Source organism: Triturus cristatus, chromosome 6 (assembly GCF_964204655.1).
Source record: "Triturus cristatus chromosome 6, aTriCri1.1, whole genome shotgun sequence".
NCBI classification, from domain to species: domain Eukaryota; kingdom Metazoa; phylum Chordata; class Amphibia; order Caudata; family Salamandridae; genus Triturus; species Triturus cristatus.
In genome coordinates, this window is record NC_140589.1 from 30,231,431 (window position 1) to 30,254,099 (window position 22,669).

At 48.1% G+C, this 22,669-nt stretch overlaps 1 protein-coding gene across 1 annotated transcript in view; it reads left to right on the plus strand.

Moving 5' to 3' along the window:
• LOC146813685 (solute carrier family 22 member 7-like) overlaps nucleotides 1-22,669 on the plus strand; it is a 172,534-nt gene that overhangs the window by 17,743 nt on the left and 132,122 nt on the right. The window contains exon 3 of the mRNA XM_085609487.1: nucleotides 1,637-1,791. Within this exon, the coding sequence (XP_085465613.1) occupies nucleotides 1,637-1,791 (155 nt within the window). The remainder of the gene's footprint in view (nucleotides 1-1,636; nucleotides 1,792-22,669) is intronic.

Below are 22,669 nucleotides of genomic sequence, written 5' to 3' on the forward strand. Positions count from 1 at the left end.
TGTAAAACACTTTAATACTATGTTGTGTACTTGCAAGTCCTAAACTTACCCAAACTATTCCCCTTGACTTAGAATTTAAACTTGCCAAGCTCAACTTGTCTGAGCATTCAAAACAACTAATGTCCCTATGCGACAATATTTTTAAACTGAAGCTGTACAACTTTTTTGTAAGACTTTTTCTGCGCTAATCTCTTGCCACATCTCTTTCATCTCAGTCTTCTCCAATGTTGTAAAATATGGAGTGACATATCAAGCAACAACAATAAAGTCTGCAACAAATTGCATGTCCATATTTTCATTCCACATTTTCAGAAAGACTGCATTGTAATCATTAATGTGTTTGGATGCCTCTATTCTCCTTAGATTGTATGTGTTTTTCGGTGGCGTACGTGTTACTGCAGACAAAAAGCTGTTCTTTCTTCCTTTTGAAATAACAGGTCATGGGAATCTAAAATGACTTCTTGTGCAAAGCTTTCTTTTAATTTTCTACGGCAGAGTTTGAAAATAGTGGGCAATACCTGGATATCAGTGCTAGATTCAAGCTAGCCTGGATGATGAGGGATAACACTCCGAAACCTATTCCAGGATGCTTTTTTCTGGTCCAGGGAGGACCGGGCTTTGCTGTTTGGGCTAAACTGTTCCCATGAGGAACAGGGTCAAGACTGATTTGCATATCGCTACGTCTAGACGGTGGTAGCATGGTGAGCAAAAGAATGATGGATTTAGCCTAAATCTTTTGACTGAGTGTGAATGTATGATTCATTCAGCATTCCGTCCATCATTTGTATGCGTAACACTTCAAAAAATATCTAGGCACTCATTTACAAAGGATTGGAGTAGGAAAGCCCCGCAAGTCTTTTTGCTGCGCTCCCCTATGCCTATTCCATAGGACCTGAATACACCATATTTACAGGATATGATACATTCCTGTTCATGTAGCCAGCACCAGTGCACAATTTGCAGCTGAGCTCTAACGAAGGTACCCTGTGTTGTTGGCATGATTAATATTATTCAGGAGGGGACACCTTCCTGTATAAAAACAATCATGAGAGGCATTTTCCTCTGTATTTTTAAATTGCAGAATGCAGCACATGTGAAAAGAAGAAACAACGAGGACAAATGAAAACATTTCTCCCCATTACACCTGCTCTGGGGAGCATATGGTTTTGGGGCAGCTCCAGGTGTATGCGATTCTGTAATTCACGAGGCAGCGTTATTCATGGGTGTTGCATAGGAACACCCACAGCAATACCCATGGAATGCCTCCTTGATACAGAGTAGGGCAATGCAGCACTTTGCGCTGCCTTCCCTTACTCCAAATCTATGAGGTCAGTCAAAGAAAAGCAGTGGACTTTGCGTCGCATCATGGGTATGATTAAGAGGCCTCTGCCACTGAAGCATCAAAAATTGACTCTGGCGATGCAGGCCTCTTGTAAACGAGTCCCCTTATACCTAAATTGCTAAATAAATAGCCTGCATTATTGACTGATTGCAATGGCAGTAGTTCTATTAACATATGAATTTGCTGTGTCCTCACTTCCCCCTCCATCCTCATCTACGAGAAAGTCAAGGGAAGTGCCGCTGTGGAACTATGCCACTTGTTACAGACTACTTCTTTTCATGTGTTTCTACACAGATATGGCAGACGAACAATGCTCCTGGTGTCCTTGGTGACCACATTGGTGTTCGGGATAGCGGCCACAGCTTCTATCAATTACCCCATGCATGCAGTTTTCCGGTCTCTTTCTGGAGTCTCACTTTCTGGACTTTCCATCATAGCATTGGTTTTAGGTTAGTAAAGTTTTGACTACCTGTAGAATGTTTTACTTTACAAGTAATGTACTTACAACAGTTCAGTCTTAATCAAATTAATATTTGTGCAACGGAGGTAAGTCCAACTTCTAAGACATGTATCCCAATGTCTAACTTATTAGAAGTAGGCATATGCTTCTTCAATAAATTTCAACCCACTGTTACCAGAACATGCATGATTTTGCTTAGGTCATGATAAGCAAGGCTAGGTCTAAAAAGACAAAACTTATGAGAAAAGTAGAGCAGCCTAGTGTTACAGCATGAACGTCCAATAAGTAATCATTGATAAATGTGGTGGATACATCAAATGCTGCTCTCCAGATCTGCTGTAGGAAAGGTCTTTGCAAATCAACCCTGGGGACTAATGTGACCCTAGAGAAGCATCTCTCGACAGTTAGAGTACTTGGTAGTTTCACCATCATAGGTCAATGAAATAGCTGCTCTGAATCTATACACAGTTGAGGCTTGCTACTCAAAAATTAACATAGAGTGAATGGGACTGCCTGAATTCCGATGCAGGATTAATGTAGACTATCACGGCTCTCCAAGCATCCAAAGCAATTGAAGACCAGCTGCTTGAGCTGCAATGAAAGAGCATCAGGAAACTCTGGTGGCCTCACTCGCTGACAAGGTGTAAGTCACAGAAATCTGTCCTCCGGCTTAAAAGGTGTGTCAAGAAGTCCACAAGAAGACCTTTTGAAAGAAGATCTATTTAAACCACCAAGGGAAATTTACAGTCTTTTCAAGGTCATCCTCATATGTCTTCTAGAAATTTCCAGAATCTTCCAGTCTGCATCCAAGATAGACATTTTTAATCCTTAATCATTCTAATTCCCAAATCAACAAGAAGGAGCTTGCTAATAGATAGCTTAATTTCAATTATTTCCATTACAACACTACATAAATTGCCTGGGAACTATTTATCCATGCATTACAATACAGTTGCAGGCCTGTACGTGACAGTTTCCTCACCGTGATCCAGATTTCCAGTGCTTTTCTGGAGCTCTAGACATGTGTCAGTAGTTATGCTTCTGTACTTCCTGATTTCTTACTGCCATTCAGCTGTCAAGTCACTTCTGTATTGTCAAGGAGTTTCTTTGTCTATGGTTTTATCTTTCTCACTGGGAGGCATTCTCACTGGTGCTCCACATTCTAAATCGGTACAGTGCAAAGTGGCTTATGGAGGGATTTGCTTATACCTCAGACAATTGGCGCTAACATTTAAAAAGGCTCCCCTGTCGGGTCATTGACAGCAGCAGTCTTCTTCAAGAGAAGTGGGTTCCAATAAAAGAAATAAGATTGTCACATTGGGCATAAACCCTAATCCCTGCTTGAAAAATAATCAGTCCAGAAGTGTTCTTACCTGGTGGGTTTGCTGATTACAGAACACAATTACCTTTGGTGCTAGGTCGATATTATAGTCACCAGGAATATGATATTAGCTGATAATTGGTGAGGGCTATAATGCCTAGAAATGACACACAACACCTCAATAGCCTAGAAGCAAATTCATCTATTTCTGATAGTATTCCTTAGTGTGGTCTAAAATTCTGTGAAGGTTGTGATCTTTGAACCCCAGGATAAGAGGCCACGAGGCCAAGGTTAAACTCTGTTGGTAACAGCATAGCAGCGCACTCAAAGGTGAGTAAAACGCTTGACCTTGCAGCATCATCTAAGGGAAGCCCTAGCACGAAGAGGAAAAAAAAATGATTAATGATGGTAGCAGTGTGAGAAATTAAGTTTTAGGTTTATTGGGATGTGATCCCTGGTCAAGCAAAAACCACAATCCCTTGCAGGTTGAGCCACAAAAAGTCACTAAAGTAAACTGGGCTTAACTCTGGGTAGCTTGGCCCAAAAAGCAGTCAGACTTAACTTAGAGGCAATATTTTAAAGTTCCTATGTTATGTTATGTTAGACTCCATTTATAACGCGCACGGATACTCGGAAGTGTCCCGGCGTGGAAGCCAAATGAAGGAGACAGAGGGGCGCAGACCGGGGCTAGGTGGTTACTTGAAAAGCAAGGTTTTTAGCTGCTTTTTGAACAGCCTGAGGTCACCGATGTTCCGAAGCTCAAAGGGTAGGGCATTCCAGGCCTTGGCTGCTCTGACACAGAGGGAGCTACCTCCTGTTCTAACAAGGCGGTACCTGGGTATAACAGCGAGGCATTGCCCCGTGGAGTGGAGATGTTTGGGAGGCACATAGAATTCAAAGCGTCTCCTGAGATACAAAGGCCCCGCTTTGTAAAGAGCGCCGTGGGCCAGTGTAAGAGCCTTGAACAAAACACGCTGGTCTACCGGGAGCCAGTGCAAATCACGTAGAATCTGCTTAGTGCTATGCCTACCAGGAATACCCAGTAGTGCTCTAGCGGTCGCGTTCTGGACGATCTGTAGCTTTTTTAGCTGGTATACAGGAAGACCGATATAAAGAGCATTGGCGTAGTCTAAACGTGAAAGAATGAGTGCGCGGTTAATCATTTCTTTAGCTGCTTTGGGCAGTAGGGGCAGAAATCTCTTTAGGAGTTTCAGTGTGCCGAAGCACACTCCGGCTAATTTATTAATCTGCGGTAAAAATCTGAGGTCCTCACTGAACCAGACACCCATGTTTTTACCGGGCTCCCCATTGACTTAGGCATGGGGTAACCCACGGGCCAAAGGTCCTCTCTAAAATGCGGAGGAAAGGACCCATAGAGGAGCACCTCAGATTTCTCCTTGTTGTATTTAAGTTGGGCCTGCGCTAACCATTTAAAAACTTTCGCAAGGCAATTTTTGGCAGCATCGGGGATAAATCATTTTTCTTCCACGTGAATAGGAGCTAGGTATCATCGGCATAAGCTATGCTCTTAGCACCCAGCTCCTCTGCCAGATAGATAAGCGGCGTCATGTAAACATTAAAAAGGAGAGGACCAGAGTTGAGCCCTGAAGAACACCCATGGTCAGACTTCTCGGTGTAGAGGAGAATGGAGGCAGCCATACTTGCTGTGTTCTATTCATCAGAAAGGATTCAATCCACTTCACACCATACCATGGATGCTGATGTTAGACAACCGGGCCAGAAGTTGGCGGTGCGACACTGTGTCAAACGCGGCAGAGAGGTCTAATAGCACCAGAGCTGCTCTGCCTCCTGAATCAAGGCATTCTCTAATAGCCTCCGCCATCTCAACCAGGGCCGTCTCAGTACTGTGTGAGGCCCTGAAGCCCGATTGGGCTGGGTGGAGGGTGCCAGAAGTCTCAACAAACTCACAGAGCTGCTTGTGGGCGGCCTTCTCACACACCTTCGCAACAGCCGGGAGAAGTGAGATCAGTCGGTAGCTAGCCAGGGTAGCGGGGTTTAAAGAAGGTTTTTTTAGCAGGGGGAGGAGTTTTGCCTGTTTCCACTCAGATGGAACCATAGAGGTTTGGAGTGACAGGTTGGCAATATTGTTTACTTCAGGATTGACTATCTCCGCCACACCAGCCAGCAACCTGGCTTGGCAGGGATACGCTGGAGAACCTGATTTAATAGATTTAAGATTGGTCAGAGTACCTGGCAGCGGAATGGGAGTAGGCTAGATCTGGATCTGAGGCTGTCTGAAGCGGGTAAACCGCCGGCACCTGGAGAGCAGTCCCAAAGCTATCCTGGATGGTTTCAATTTTATCAATAAAAAAGCCAGATAGCTGCTCGCAGCAAGAGTTAGAAGCAGGTGCGATCATCTGTTCTGCACATGGTTTCAGGAAACTTTGGACGATTGCAAAGATTTCCTTTGAATCATTTTAAGATTGGGCAATGCGCTCTGCATAAAAGTGGCCTTTGGCTTTCTTGACCGTGGAGTAGTAGCTGTTCTGAGCCTTCCTAAGAGCTATTTTGGCCAGCGGACAGTAGGCTTGTCTCCAACAACGTTCAAGCTTTTTGCATGATTTTTTAAGTTCTTTTAGTTCGTTGCAAAACCAGGGTTGGGACGTGGAGTTTCTCGCTCTTTTATGGACCAGAGGTGTGGAAAAATGTTCCACTGCTCTTGAAATCCAGTTATTGAAGCCCCCTACAGCTTCCGACAGACCCCCAGAAACACCAGGGCGGGTATCTGTCAGGACTCTGCCCAGGGCAACAGGCTCAATGCGAGGGGGAGGTCTGACCTCCGAAATCCTCGTAGGCGGATAGGATGGCTTGATGGTCCATGAAAATTGAATTAGGAAATGATCAGTCCAGGGAACAGGGAGAGGATCCTGTACAACTAAGGGAAAGTTAGAGCAGCCCACATCTAAGGTATGCCCCCACTGTGTGATGGAGGATTAATCCATTGAGTCAGATGGGCGAGATCCAAAGAATCATTCAGAGCTCTTGTTTCAGGAGCCTCCCCGCAGTCCAAATGGATGTTTAAGTCCCTGAGAAGTAAATTATTGGAGTAATGCAGGGCTCTAGGCACAATGGCTTCATCAAAGGCTTTCAGGAAGGAGCTAGAGGGCCCGGGAGGGCGATATAGCAGCATGGCCCCCAATAAAAAGTGCGGAGAGATGGTGAGGGAGAAGTCCAAAGCTTCCCCATCCATGTTTTATGGTCAACCCTGGCAATTTTATACCCCGCAGTGATAGCCATGGCAAAAACAGGAGCCAAGAACTCGTTAAGCCATGTCTCTGAAATGAATTGCAGATCTAACTGACTATCCACCAGCAACTCAAAGATGTTAGGAGCATGTTTGACCATGGACCGTGCGTTAATCAAGGCAGCTTTCTAGTGTGTTCAATGGGGCAAAAGGGTCATATCTCGGTAGAGAAATAGAACCCAAGGTGTGATTGAAATGGTTGTTACATGTCGGACAAGTACTAGAAATATTCTCCAGAACCGCCCGTTCATGGCCCCACTTACTCAAGGATGCATCAATTGACACCATTTCCGCACGGCTCCAGGATCTGCATACAGTAGGCAAATCAGATGAAAAATGGGCAGCATGGCTGGCACTGGCCGCTTCTGGGACGCTGACGGGCGAAGACAGGCTTGCCTTAGATGTGCCTTCGGCGCTCCAGCGGCACATCCGCGTAGCGTGCATGATTTATGCCGAAATGCCCCCGACAACTACAGCGCTCCCTGAGCAATATGGCGGCCTAGGTTGTCCCACCGGGATTCCGGGGGTTGCGTGATGGGTGTGTGCAGGTAAGCGATCGTTTTTAAAATGACAACATCAAGTTTTCCAGGTCAGTAGCAGCATCAATTTTTAAAAGCACAATGACTGCAAAGTGCAATTATAGTTGACCTCCTTAAACCCAAGCTCAGCGGCCCTGGGGTCCAAGGAATCCCCAGTTAAGTTGGGGCGTCAATCAACATTTAAAAAATCGTACAGAGGGGGAGGAAGCGATTAGAGGTGGTAACAGCAGGAGTGAGCAACTTAACAGGTCTAGACAACATGGGTTTCGTCCCCACCGCCTCACAGGTTGTAAGTGCTGATAAAAATATCCCAGCAGGACAATATTGATTGTACCACCCAGCGAATTCTTTGTAGCACCAAATTATATTAGACAATGCGCTAGGCAATTACAATACAGTCCCTGTTTAGTTGTTTTCTTGCCGGACCAACCCCTGTAACAGGCAAAATGTAATTAATCACATTCAGTTTAAAATCAGAGTTGCAAGGCAGACAGAGACAAACTTTGTTTATAAGTTCAGAAATATGTTCCTTCTTCATGGATTGCAAATGCGGCATGCCAGTTAGCACGGCTACATACAGGCGGGAGCTAGATTAAGACAGGACTTGGTAGGAAATTAATCAATATCATAAACAACTCCACTTGGTTGAGAATCAACCCAAGCCTCAGATCGATGATGTACCCGGTAATGGTGATGCCTGTTGGCAAGACCCCCACATCAATCACAGAAGAGGGCTGAGCATCAGTAGCAGATGAAGCTCCTCACATGGTTATATGTCCAGGGGTGGGAGCGATGCTCAAAGATGAGGACCTGGCTAAGTAATTTGCATATATCTGTAGAGAAGTTGGCTGAGCAACATACTTGATCTGAGATAGGGATTGCTGAGCAATAGCATCCTCCAAATTCTGTAATTGGACCATTAAAGGAGAAATACAGTCGGCCACTGTAGTTTTTATGAGATCCAACAGCCCGGCTCAATTGATAATGGCACCAGCAACAGCAGTGTCAGGGGTGGAAGTCACTGTTGAACAAGTTGCAGCAGCCTCTAGCATAGTAGACTCTGATGGCTTGGAAAGTCCCCCTTGTACTCTGCCAGATTTTGTTGGAGTCCTATGTTTGATGTTGCATTTTGTTTTGACTAGGGGGCCACTAACGGGGGAACCATTAACAAAGTAACTTAAAGGAAAAATATGACAGACCCTGCCATAAGCAGGTGCTTGGAAAACCAGCATATTAGACCGTTGATCTCATAGCACGGACTCAGAAGAACCGTCCTATTCTGCTACCAGATGATGGTCCAGCTCATTCATAGCAGGAGAGAAGGAAGGGCTAAAAGCTTCTCCCAAACTGAGAGAGAGATGTTCCTCTGCTAAGTTGAATTTGTTTCCAAGAATTCGAGAGCTGTAACTGTACCACCAACTTGCTTAGCTTTAGCATCCACCTGCAGTCTATCCCCGGTAAACTTGCGCTTTACCATGATTTTGCTAATGGGCATGATAGTAAGCACATACAATGTGGCTTTGGTCCAGGTGAGGCCCACACACGTGGGACTGTTTAGGACCTTATGTACCACCACTGATTAGTTGCAGCTGCATTGGCAGCAGGGGATTATGGGGTGTGTACTTCCCCAGCTGTGGTGGATGGACCCTCAGTGGCTCTCCCCAGACACTGGAGTTGTGGCAAGAGTCCTCTTCAGCAGTAAGATTGCCAGGTTGAGGGTGGAGGACTCCTTATCTTTTCACCCACTGATGCAGGCACAAGGACTTTTTAGTTTCTTTATGAAGCAGTTTGTTAAAAACTGGTTGGATTTTGCAGGAGTCAACTGTAGAAGGTCACAAAAAACCATGGCATGCTTTCCACCAAAGAGAAGATAATAGTCAGGTCTGAAGACCTCTTGTATCTTCAGATGAATGAAACCTGTTTGTATTGCTTCAATGTACAGTTATTATGGTACAGGCCTGTCATATGAATTTATGATGCTGACTGAATACACAAATTCGTGGCCGTTTACCTGTGGTACATGGGGCTTTCTTCCCCATGACAGCCCTGTGTAGCAATTATTTTCTTTAATACAATTGAAAAACAGTGAACTGTGTGAACCAGTAGAGCCATGGCGGCAATGGTGGCTATAACTCCTCTCTCTAGGGGCAACTAGTAATAATCTAGCATGGGATTCTCATCACTCCATAGTGGGAATCATGCTGGGAGCATGAGAGCAATGCATCACGCTAGTCTGTGGTGTGCTCCATGCCTGTAGGTGGAGGTGTCAGTGGGGTGCTATCAGTCTCCTGGATTGATGGGTTACTTGCACTGCTGTGTGTCAACGATGTGTTCCCCTCGTTATTACCTTGGTTCTCAAGGTGTGAATTCTCTCAAGCATGTAACCCCATTCATACAGGTCGCGATCCCCATTCTCATCTGTGCGCACTGCTCGAAGGTGACATTTTTCAGCTACTCCTCACTCCCTTACATCTGCCTCACATCTGCTGAGCCTAGGTGGTCCGCATGCCCAATGTATTGCGATGTGGTGCTTGGCCAGTATTAGACCCAAGACGGCGAACCTTTGTCGAATGTGTGCCCCCTTTTTCGGTGTCGGGAGCACACCCAGGAGGCATTGTTTAAACGCCTTCTCGATGTGTATGCTCATGACCACCCGGAGTACCTGTATTACTTGCTGCCAGTATGACTGCAGTCTGTCACATGTCCATGTCATGTGTATAAATGTGGCAGGGCCAGTCGCGCAGCGTGGACATGCTGCAGAGCGATTGCCATTAAATCGTGTCAGTCTTTGTGGTGTTAAGTAAGTACGATGTAGATAATAGAACAGGGTAAGTTTGAAATGTGCATTGCTGGACACCTTGCCTACCTGCGTAATTGCTCTCCTCCACTCACCGTCGGTGAAGGGATAAGGTAAGTCCAATTCCCATCTGTCTTTAATTGGGGAGACCACAACTGTGCGGTCTTCTTTCAGGGTTTTGGATATTCGCGAGATCAGTCCTCCAGTGGACCCCGGGTCTAATAGTAGCACTAATGTATGAGTCTCCTCTGGCTCATATGGGCAGGAGGACCAAATCTCACAGGCTGTGTGCGCTATTTTGGCGTACTGTAAAAAGTGCCCTACCTGCACATGAAACCACTCCCCTGCCTCTTCAAGGGTTAAGAAGTTCCCGTTCATGAACAGGTCTCCCACCTTCACGCCTCCCCCCTCATTCCATTTGGTAATATCCATAACCAATTGAATTTGGAGGAATCTCTGCAACCACTGAGGCAGGAGCTTGTGTAACCGCCTGCTCCCAAGCTTCTGTTACCAGTCTGACTATGTGCAGGTAGTCCCTCGGTGCCCTCAAGCCTATCATGAGTTGGTCAGCACCACTGCCCAGGTCAGCCAGCAGTGCTTTTTCGGAGTTGAGTCTGTCTGCACATAACAGCCCCGCCTATTAATAGAGTCTGTAGTCCGGGAGTCCCAGCCCTCCCATCTCCGTGTCCAGCATCAGCAATTCTAATTTTACTCTATTTCGTCCCCCGGCCCACAGTGAATGAAACTAGGAGGGTATTCAGGGTAACGAAAGTGGATGCCAGGATCTTGCAAAAAAGAGTTCTGCATGGCGTGTAAACATCAGGGCAGCATGACCACCTGGGCCATAGCTACCTAGCCAATGACTGAAAAGGGGACTCTGTTCCAGAACCGAACCGATTCCTTCAGCTCTGCAATCACCGCCCCCACGTTCAGGGCATATTGGGCTTCTGGTGTGTCACCTGTATGCTCCGGTAGTGAAAACAGTCCCTCTTCCAATTGAGTTCCACGTCGGGAGGTTTACGGTGTTTCCCAATTCAGCCAATGGGAATATGACTGATTTTCCGTGGTTTATGTGTAGGCCTGACACAGTCCTGAAGGTGGTTAACACTTCTAGGAGTGCTGGTTTTGCCTCCTCTGGCTGCTGGACATATAGGAGTGCATCGTCTGCATATAGGGATACGACGTGTGTGCGTCCATCCACTGTGATACCCCATCTGTTCATGTCACGCCTAAGCCGGATCGCCAATGGCTCCACTGCCAGGGCAAAGAGGAGCAGGGATAATGGGTAGCCCTGTCTTGTGCCCCTTGCAATGGGTATGGTTCCTGATGCTAGGCCACCGTTGCGTACCCGGGCGCTGGGCTGGCAGTAGAGAAGCTTGACCAAATTTATGCATTCTCTCCCGAGTCCCATTTTCCTTAAGGACTCCCACAGATATTCCCATCTCAGGGTGTTGAACGCCTTTTCGATATCCAGGGCAACTACATCCACCCTAAAGTAACTACCTGCCATCACAAGTAAAAGGTGTTGAAGGTTCATGTGTGTACGTCTTCTCTGCATGAAGTGGCATTAGTCTTCGTGTACTAACTGCGCTACCACCCTGTTGAGAAGTGTCACTAGGACCTTAGCTAGTCCAAACCAACTAGTCTGCCATGACTGAGCCAGATAATAACTGTAGAAATACAAGAATTTCATCTGATCCCAAACTACATCCAATCTCCCACCAACCACAGATCAACCCCGAGGGCAGCAATATTCAACAGTAAGACAAAGAGTGAAGATCTGACCCAGTGATACACTTCATATACAACTCGATAACCAAAACTGGGAAGAACAAGCAAAATTGGAGATGATCCCTCACTACAGGTCCAGAAGATGTCATGACATTTTAAACAGAAGAACCATACTGAAATTGGCCAGCACAATCAACACCCTAAATCATCTGAGAACCCAACATATTGAAGGCATAGAGTTTAAACTCGATCTGGAATAGATGTCATGGAGGTCTCTAGGAGTAACCCAAAGAACGCTATGGAAGTATGGCTACATAGGGACTGTTTTTCAAAATGGGGCATTGAAATAGAAACCACAGAGACAGAGCGATATCCAGGCCCCCTTCGCCCAAAACCAAAATAACTGCAAAACAACTCTACCCCTGCTAGCGGGGTACTTAGGAGAACCATGGGGCCAGTGGAATACGCCCCGGAAAGCCTTCCAAATCCAAGTATTTTCTATTCTGCTGCCCCTGGATCCCCAAGTCACATGAAACAGATCTCATTACCATCAGAGTGGGGTGCGCCATGATGATGCCAACCCATGGTTCCAAGAAACAGCCATTTAATGCTTTGCTCTTGGAATGTAAATAGACTCAGCAGTATGGCGGAGACACAGATTTCATTACTTTCCTTCAAGACTGACATTATATTATTACAGGAACGATGGCCGTGTCCCCAACTTGAATCACAGGCTTCAAGGGATACCAACAGTAAGTGATCAAAACCTAAAAATAGGGATGAACCTCCAGAGGTCAATCAATATTCATCGCATCTCACCTACTTTGGCAACAAGAACAGATCGATTTAGGCCAAACCTGGGTTCAATGTGTCAACCTTTTAGTTTCACAAGAATCAGCAAAACCAAGTAAAACTTAAAAAGATATATTCCTAATCTGTAATATGTATCTTTCTCATCCTTCTCAGAAGCAGGAAAAATAGAGTCCCTAATATCCTTGTTAAAATCACTACATTTCACATTCTTCCAAGCTGGCATTATGTTGTCAGGTGATTTTAACATGCCTTGCCACGAATCATGCCGTATAATCCTTCAACCCAGGTGGAAACAGCAACAGACAACAAGGTAAAACATGTATTGCAGCTCTAATGAACACAGACATTCTTACTCTTAATGGCCGCCTCCCCCAAGACCAACCTGCATCCATCACTAGAGTTTCACACTACACCAGTACCATTCTAGACTACACACTTGTAGATACAGAGCTGTTCCAATCGATCACCACTTTTCAAATCAGACCAAGACTAAAGAGTGACCACTTTCCCCAGCTTGTCGAGCTCACCATCTATCCATCAAGAGGTCCACGAAGTAACGACCTAATGGTCTCACTCAGCACATAAAATCTAAAAAGTGTCACCTGGAAAGGAATGGAAGCATCTTCAACATTAGATGGCTTAATCATGCTTACCACACATACGCTTTGAGAAAAGATGCAGCTTGATAAACCAAATCGCTCCTACAGAAAAAATTAAACCTAAACAGGGAGATTAAAAAACACTGGAAAAATGAGTCAATGCATAGCCCAGACATGAAGTAACAAATTACAAGAAGACAATCTGGTCAGCTAAAAAAACACACCAATCAAACATCTGGACAAAGCTCCTGCACATGAGCAAAACAAACAATAACAAACAATTCTGGGCAGAAATCAATCTTGTAGCCAACGGCAGCTGCCGCCATCACAACGCAACCATCTCCGAGGCAGATTGGATAGCACACTTGGGAACGATTGAGTAACAAGCACCAATTCCCGAATATTACCAAGTCTCAAATACACCATCAAATATGCCGCTAAAAACACCAAGTGGATGAACTATGGTTGAATAAACTCCAAGTTCGGGAAATCCTAAAAAGACAGAAAGCAGACGGGCCCGGGCTCAAATGGCCATCCAAACCCACAATTCAAGTTTGACCAATCTTTCTGGGCCTCGTATCTTACTCCATTGACCCCCCCAGGACTTTAAAAAAAATTTATGAAGTTTTTATATAGCGCAAACTTGACCCAAATCGGGTATCAGAGCGCTTTACATAGCACCAGTTGCGTTACATGAGGACACATTCATTTTTGTTAGGCACAGGGAGATTTAGTGATTTGCCCAGAATCACAGGATGTTCAGCGTTGTTGCCGAGACTCAAACCCAGTTCCCCAGATTCGAGGCCGACCGCCCTAGCCGTTAGGCCAAGTCATCTCCCCTTGCGCCTCGTTCACCACTACCATTACCGACCTCATTGCACCCCACACCATCACCTCCATGGACTACATACTCATCGGAGACCTGAACTTCCGCCTCAACAACCTCAGCTACCTGAACTCCACTCCCTCTTTGACAACCTCACCAACATTGAACTGAAACAACTCGTCACCACCCCTACCCACAAGGTAGGACATACCCTCAACCCCATCTTCACAGGAGGGAACAACATCCGCTTCAGCCACACCACATAGCCCCTCTGGACAGACCACCACTGCGTACACTTCTCTTTCAACACTGTCACCACTCGCATACCCTCTCCACGCCTACCACGAAGGAACTGGAGCAAGGTCACTGAGGAGCACATCAACTTGAGCCCCACGTTGTTCAACGTGTATGTCCGCCCTCTGGCCCTCCTGGCTAAAGAGTGCAATATCAATATGGTATCTTACGCGGATTATACCCAGCTGGTATTCACCTTTTTAAACAACCCTGCTCTGGACCAACTAAAAGTTTGTGCCGATGTTCTGCCCATTGCAGACTGGATGGCAAACAACTATTTACAACTCAATTCGGCAAAGACGGAGGTGCTCCTGGTTGGCCGGGACACTCACAAGTGGGACTACCAATGGTAGCCTGCGACCTTGGGCACCCCTCCCACACCGAAAAACGCAGTTAAAGATTTGGGGGTCCTGATTGACACCGCCCTCTCATTTGAGACTCATGCAAAAAAAGTGGCCGGTACCTGTTTCGGTCTTCTGCGCGGCTTAAACCCCATTTTAGGATATTTTGAGGGTGCCACCCGCCAAATGATAGTCCAATTGGCTGTCCAGTCATGCCTGGACTACTGCAATGGTCTTCTGCTTGGCGTAAATAAAACAGTTACTGCAAGACTCCAGCGGGTACAGAATGCAGCTGCATGCACTCTGGTTGCCCTCCCTAGGAAATGTCATACCTCTAATCTCCTTCACCATCTACACTGGCTGCCAATCAAACAGAGAGTCCAGTTTAAAACCCTCTGGACCACACAAAAGATTGTACATGGCCAGGGGCCCCGAATCCTGCAGGGAGTTTGCACCCCTTATGTTCCTCTGCGTCCTTTGCGTTCCACTTTCCAACATCTGCTGTGCATCCCACGGGTACGCCGGTGCAGAGCCGGTGGTCGCTCCATTAAATCTCAGGCCCCAATACTATGGAATTCCATCCCACTGGCTGCCCGCAGCTGCCAGGATCACTGGGCTTTCAGGAAACTGATCAAAACTTCCATCTAGCCACATCTCCCCTGGTCACCTGTCCACCAGCGCTAGGACACCCTGTTGCTGGGGCAGCCATGCGCTCTATAAATCCCCCTAACCTAACATAACATAACTCCACCCTCATCCACGATCCCTCCCTCATCGACTGATACCAACTCTGTAGCCAAGGAACTACACTGCTGGATCATCAACTGCACAGACAAGTTTTCACCCCTCTGCAACCCCAACAGGCAACGCCCCCTGAAGGCCACCTGCTTCACCACCTACCTCAAAGAATCCAGATGCACCTGCAAACGGCTCAAAAAGCGATAGCGGAACAGCAAAACCACTGAATACCAGACCACCTACACGAACGCCATGACAAAATACCACCAACTCGTAAGATCCACCAAAAGAACCTTCATCCAGAACAAAATCCTCACCATCATCCAGCAACTCACCAAACCCCCATGGAGGTAACTGACGTCACACCCTCCCAGGATCTCTGCAACAAGCTCGGCTCCTACTTCCACCTAAATATCAAAGCCCCCTAGGACAACTTCAGTCACCTGAAACCATCCTCTCCTCCAGCAACCACAGCCAACCCACCATCACCCCCTGGACTGCGGTTTCCACCAAAGATACCGCAATGGCCATGAAGAGCACTCACTAAGGAGCTGCCCTCCGCACATCTTCCATAAAGCTGCCGCCACCCTAGTGCCTGAGCTACGACACACCATCAACGCCACCTTCGATTCCGGCACTTTCCCTGATGACTGGAAAAACGCAGAAGTGAAGCCTCTGCAGACCCGATTGACCTGAAAAACTATCGACCCATCTCTCTCCTTCCCTTCGCAGCCAAAGTCACCAGGAGGATCGTCAAAGCCCTGCTGACAAACTTCGTCGAAGATAACCCCATCCTCGACTCTTCCCAATTCAGATTCTGCAGCAACCAACAGCACCAAGACCACCCTCCTTGCCGCCACTGATGACATCCGCTCACTCCTCAACCAAGGCCACACCGTGGCCCCATCCTACTAGACCTCTCTGTAGCCTTCTACAGCATCTCCCACCACACTCTCGTAGCCAGCCTCCATGACACCGGCATACAGGGAACCACCCTCGACTGGCTCTGCTCCTTCCTCGCTGGCAGAACCCAAAGGATCAGACGGCGCCATTCCTCTCTGAAACTGCAGAGATCAACTGCTGAGTACCCCAAGGATCATTGCTCAGTCCCACACTCTTCAACATCTGCAAGGCCCACTAAATATCAAAGCCCTCTACTACAACTTCAGTCACCAGAAACCATCCTTTCCTCCAGCAACCACAGCCAACCCACCATCACTGCCTGGACTGCGGTTACCACCGAAGATACCGCCATGGCCATGAAGAGCACTCACTAAGGAGCTGCCCTCCGCACATCTTCCATAAAGCTTCCGCCACCATAGTGCCTGAGCTACAACACACCATCAATGCCACCTTCGATTCCGGAACTTTCCCCGATGACTGGAAACACGCAGAAGTCAAGCCCCTCCTCAAGATACCCTCTGCAGACCCGACAGACGTGAAAAACTACCGACCCATCTCTCTCATTCCCTTCGCAGCCAAAGTCACAAAGAAAATCGTCAAAGCCCTGCTGACAAACTTCATCGAAGATAACCCCATCCTTGACTCTTCCCAATCTGGATTTCACAGCAACCACAGCACCAAGAACACCCTACTCACCACCACTAATGACATCCGCCCGCTCCTCGACCAAGGCCACACCTCGGCCCTCATCCTACTCGACCTCTCTGCAGCCTTCTACTCCATCTCCCACCGCACTTTTGCAGCCAGCCTCCATGATGCTGGCATACAGGGAACCGCCCTCGACTGGCTCTGCTCCTTCCTTGCTGGCAGAACCCAAAGGATCAGACTTGCGTCCTTCCCCTCTGCACCACAGAGATCCACTGCTGAGTACCGCAAAGATCATCGCTCAGTCCCACGCTCTTCAACATCAACATGGCCCCCCTTGCCGTCATCTTCAGACAGCATGGACTCAGTATAGTACTCTACGCCGACGACACCCAGGTCTATCATTTAGGCTCCAAAAATTCTTTTTTATCTTGGGTTTTGCTTTGTACCCTTGTTTTTACACATACCCATTCAGGCATTCTCAGCACTGCTGCACAGGTTTTCTTATCTACCCCAGCCCATGATGAGTACTCCAAGTCATTTCCAAGTGGCCACTGTATAGGGATAGCAGAAGACACCACTATCCTTTTGAGGCAATTAACCCCTACCCAATCTAAGGTCATCAAGGCCTTGGGAAGTTCCTTAGCCTGATTGTCAGCCGTGAGGATTGTATAGGTCTGTCCTAGGAGATATTGATCTGGGGACACAAGTGGCCCAGCCACCATGGTGATGCTGACAGCAGTGTCCCTAAGGGTTTCTACCGTAATCCCATTAATGTTTGGCTCTTGTCTGTATCTCTCCAGGTTACTGGGTCCAACTGCCAGGGTAGATGCATCCACCTCTGCCTCTGAGACTAAAGTTGTCTCAGTGGCCCCCTTGACCAGGTCAGGGCTCACCTGTGATCCTATCTGGAGACTCACAGCTGCATTTGCTGCAGGTGGGCTAGAGGCATTCATTTGAGTTCGAGCCTGGGCAGTGCATGCGTTGCTCTGCGAGGCATGAGGGCTGTCTCGGTGCTGTGGTTTCGTCTGAATCCGGACTGGGAGGGGTCTAAGATGTTGTTGACTTCGAGGTGGCGGGCCAGTTGTATGTTGACTATTTTTTCGATGACCTTCGGGAACGGTAGTAGGGAGATGGGCCAGAAGTTTTTGAGGTCCTTGGGGTCCGCCTTGGGTTTCTTGAAGAGGGTGCTGATTTCGGAGTGCTTCCAGCTCTCCGGGAATCTTGCTGTTTTGAAGGAGGTGTTGATGATCTTTTGTAGTTGGGGTCCGATGGCTGCGTCTGCTTTGTTGAATACGTTGTGTGGGCACAGGTCTGACGGAGATCCTGAGTGGATGGAGTTCATGACCTTGCGTGTCTCGTCGTCGTTGACGTTGGCACAGGAGGTCAGGCGGATGGTGTGGGTGGTGTTCGCAGGGGGGGTGGGATCTGGCGTAGTTGAGGCGGTCGTGGTGTTGAAGCTGTCGTGGATGTCAACGATCTTGCGGGGGAAGAAGGTGGCCAGTGAGTCGCACAGTACTTGTGAGGGTGGGATGTCATTGGTGTTCGCTCTGGGGTTGGAGAGTTCCTTCACGAGGCTGAAGAGCTCTTTGCTGTCGTGTGCGTTGTTCTCCAGGCGCTCTTTGAAGGAAGATCTCTTGGCTAATCTGATGAGGTGGTGATGTCTGCGGGTGGCATCCTTGTGGACTGTGTGGCTGTCCGGTGTGTGTTCGTGGAGCCATTTCTTCTCCAGGTTCCGGCATGCGCGTTTGGAGGTCTGAAGCTTGTCGGTGAACCAGGTGGCTTTCTTGCTGGTGTGACTGTTGGAGGGTTTCTTCAGCAGTGCGAGGGTGTTGGCGCAGTCGTTGATCCACTGTCTGAGGTTGCGGGCGGCGGCGTCTGGGTCGGTGGGGTCGGTGGGTGGGTTCTGGGAGAGGGTGGTGGTCAGCTGGTCTTTGGTGGCTTTGCTCCAGCAGCGGCGGGACAGCAGTTGGGTGCGGTGGTGCGTGGTTGGTTTCTTGAAGGTGAAATGGATGCAGCGGTGGTCGGTCCAGTGGAGCTCAGTGGTGTGGTGGTAGGCGACGTGGGTGCTAGTGGAGAAGATGGGCTTCAGTGTGTGTCTGGCGGCATGGGTGGGTGCAGTGATGAGTTGTCTGAGGCCGAGGTTGGCGAGGTTGTCGATCAGGGTGGCGGAGTTGGGATTGTTGTTGTTCTCGAGGTGGAAGTTCAGGTCCCCGAGGTGGATGTAGTCCATGGAGGCCAGTGCGTGGGTGGTGGCGAGGTCGGCGATGGAGTCGCTGAACTGTGCCCGGGGTCCGGAGGGTCTGTAGATGAGTGTTCCTCTGAGGGTGGTGTTGGGGTCGGTGGGGATCCGGAAGTGCAGGTGTTCGGCGGTGTTGAGGGTGTCGTCCGCGTGGGTGGAGACCTTGAGGGTGGACTTGTGGACGATGGCTATTCCTCCTCTGATTCCGTTGGCGCGACCCCTGTGGGTGATCTTGTAGCCGTCCGGGATGGCTATGGCGGGCGCCGAGGAGTCGTTCCAACAGGTCTCGGTCAGGAAGGCGACGTCTGGGGTGGAGGTGTCGACAGGTCCCAGAGCTCGACGGCTTGTTTGCGTGCAGAGCGGGTGTTGAGTAGTATGCAGAGAATGTGGTTGGGTCCGGTCCTGGGAGGTCTGGTGGCTCTGTTGCAGGTGAAGCTGCAAGTGTGGCAGGAGAAAGGTCTGTGGGTGCGTTTTGGGGTGGCCTCGAAGCAGCGGTGGTCTCGGCCGGCATTGAGAGCGTGGAGGGTGCTGGCGTCGTAGCGGAGTCTGGTGGTTTGGCGGTTGCGAGGACCAGGGGTTCTGGCGCTGGGCGTGGTACGGGAGCGGACGGGCGCAGACGGGCATGCCTGTGCGGCCATAAAGGTCCTGGACATTCTTCAGGGCAATGGGAGAACCCCCTATGTGAGGGCTATTATAGGATGGAAAGTCCCTATCCTCTCTGTGAAGCAAGGGCAGAGTAGCTACTCCTCGCGGTGTGTGAAGTGTACGTGTGTCTGTATACTGCCAGTCTCCATCAACTACGGGAGGGCTGCGCGTTACACACAGGACCGGAGCGATAATGTGGGTGGTCTTAAGTAAAGGTACTCACCCGGCATTTCAACCTGCTGCGGTTCCGGTCCTCGGCTCGTGCAGTACACAGAAAGTACACTTCACACACCGCACAGAACTGAAACATGTCGGCACTAGGGTCTTAGGACCATAATACCCTAACAAGACCCAATTTTAGATTTTTATTGACCCAGAAAGACCCAAGAATAAAGGGAAACCGGGGGTCTGACTGAGGTATTTTATCTTTAACCCCCCTACGTTCATCTATCCAAAGAGCTCCCAACACTGTGGTTGAGCCCAACCCGTCTTTTAGGGGTCAGGGTGACCCGATGACACCTCTAGGGTGTGTGAGGGTAGTCAAAACAAAAAGTGCTCTTTCCCAGACACAGGATTGTGACTAGCACAACCTCCCACTAGAGAGGCCCCCCTCATTTTTTCTTCCCTGTCCTTTGACACAGGTAATATAGTAACAACTCTGACCACCAATTGGTCAATTGGAGTATTTTTTGTGATTAATGTTTTGAAGGGAGAATATACTCCGAGTAAGATTTCTTCTTTAACCCTCCAGACACTGGAACTTTTCCCGGTATCCTTATGTGTTAATATCACCAGAGAATAAGACAGGTCCTTCTTCCTGATCTAGCATTCATAGACAACATAATACAATTCAATAACATTTATAAAGGATATAGGTGCTTCTAAGGAAGAATCACGGTGGTAGGTGCAAGATACAAGTAACAACTACACTCTCCACAATCCCAGAACCTATAATCTAAGCCTCAAAAAGGAAAATCTTCAGATGTTTGTAAAAAATCAAATTAGAGGGGGCAGAGTGCATGGCAAAATGGAGGGAGTTACAAAGATTGCCGGAAGAACCCAGAGAGTCCGCCTCCCCCCGTTCCGGTCAGCGGCCACCGAAGTCATCTGCGGCGTTCCACAAGGGTCATCGCTCAGCCCCACCCTCTTCAACGTCTACATGAGCCCCCTCGCAACCATCGCACGTCAACACAATCTCAAGATCATCACCTACGCCGACGACACCCAGCTGATCCTCTCCCTCACTAGCGACCCGGACGCCACCAGAGCCAGCCTACACGAAGGGATGAAAGACGTCGCAGAATGGATGAAGAACAGCCGCCTGAAACTGAACTCAGACAAGACGGAGGTCCTCATCCTGGGATCATCACCCTCCGCCTGGGACGACTCCTGGTGGCCCCCCGCCCTGGGAGCCACCCCCAAGCCAACGGACCATGCACGCAACCTAGGCTTCATCCTGGACTCCTCCCTCTCGATGACCAGACAAGTCAACGCCGTCTCGTCTTCATGCTTCAACACCCTGCGCATGCTTCGAAAGATCTTCCGGTGGATCCCCACCGAGACCAGGAAGACGGTCACCCAGGCCCTCGTCACCAGTCGGCTGGACTACAGGAACGCCCTCTACGCCGGCACCGCCACCAAACTCCAGAAGAAGCTCCAACGGATCCAGAACGCCTCAGCACGACTCATCCTGGTCATCCCCCGACACAGCCACATCTCCGGACACCTGAGAGACCTGCACTGGCTCCCCGTCAACAAAAGAATCACGTTCCGACTCCTCACCCACGCACACAAGGCCCTCCACGACCTGGGCCCCAAGTTCCTCAACAGCCGCCTGACCTTCCACAAGCCCACCCGCCAGCTCCGCTCCGCCAGCCTCGCTCTCGCCACCATCCCCCGCATCCGCAGAGCCACTGCCGGAGGAAGATCCTTCTCCTACCTGGCAGCCAAGACATGGAACTCCCTCCCCATCCACCTCCGGATAACGCAAGACCATCTCGCCTTCAGGAAGCAACTCAAGACCTGGCTGTTCGAGCAGTAGCGTTCCCCCCCCCCCCCCCCCCCAGCACCTTGAGACCCTCCGAGTGAGCAGTGCGCTATACAAATGCCTATGATTGATTGATTGATTGATTGACTGTCACATCCATACTCTGGATACTAACAAGAAGCTACAACCGTGTAATCTCCAAACTCTGCTATGCCAGCAGCATATACCTTGGTGACCCCTGTTTCATCATACACAAAATACAATGCATCCAAAATGTTGCTGAAAGGCTCCTTCCTACGTTCACCCCTAAGAATACATGTTGTAAGTTCTGCAAGCACTCATTGGCTAACTGTAGCTGGATGAGAAATATAGACGGTACTTTTATCATCCACAGACCCTCATGCAGAAAAATACCAGTATATCTACGTACTAAATTCAAGCAATTGAAACAAATTAGGACTTGCACCATGGATCAGTATCAAACCTCATAGTAAGAAATCTATGGAAGGCACCACTTTGTCAGTACAAGTAGCAAACCTCTGGAACTCATTATCAGCATCTGTCCAGCATCATTTCCAGTTCAGAAGAGAGGCAAACACATTGTTGCTTCCAAATCACTAAAACATCTCATAATCCTGGGCGTTCACAGAACCTGGAAAAATATCTGTGCCTTCAAGTACAACTAAAGTACACAAATTCAGGACCGCTCCCCCAGCACACTCTCCTGAAGTCTCCAAACATGTTAACAACATTCTAGGTTCATGCAATTTATGACAGGGTGACCTGTGTCTATCCTGGGTCTTTTACAGTAAAATAAATACATACCTGCTGGCCTTCACTAATTCCAATACTAATACTAATGCTAATACTAATGCTAATATTAATACTAATACTAACACTAATACTTATACTAATGGCAATACCAATATCAATACTAATGCTAATGTAAAACTGATACTAATACTAACACCAACATTAATACTAATACTATTACTAAAACGAAAACAAATACTAACACTAACGATAACACTAACAAAAATGGTAATACTAATACTATTACTAATACTAATATTCATACTAAAACTAATACTAATGTTAATACTAATACTAACACTAATATTAATGCTAATCATAATGCTAACACATATTATTACTAATGGTAATACTAATACTAATGATAA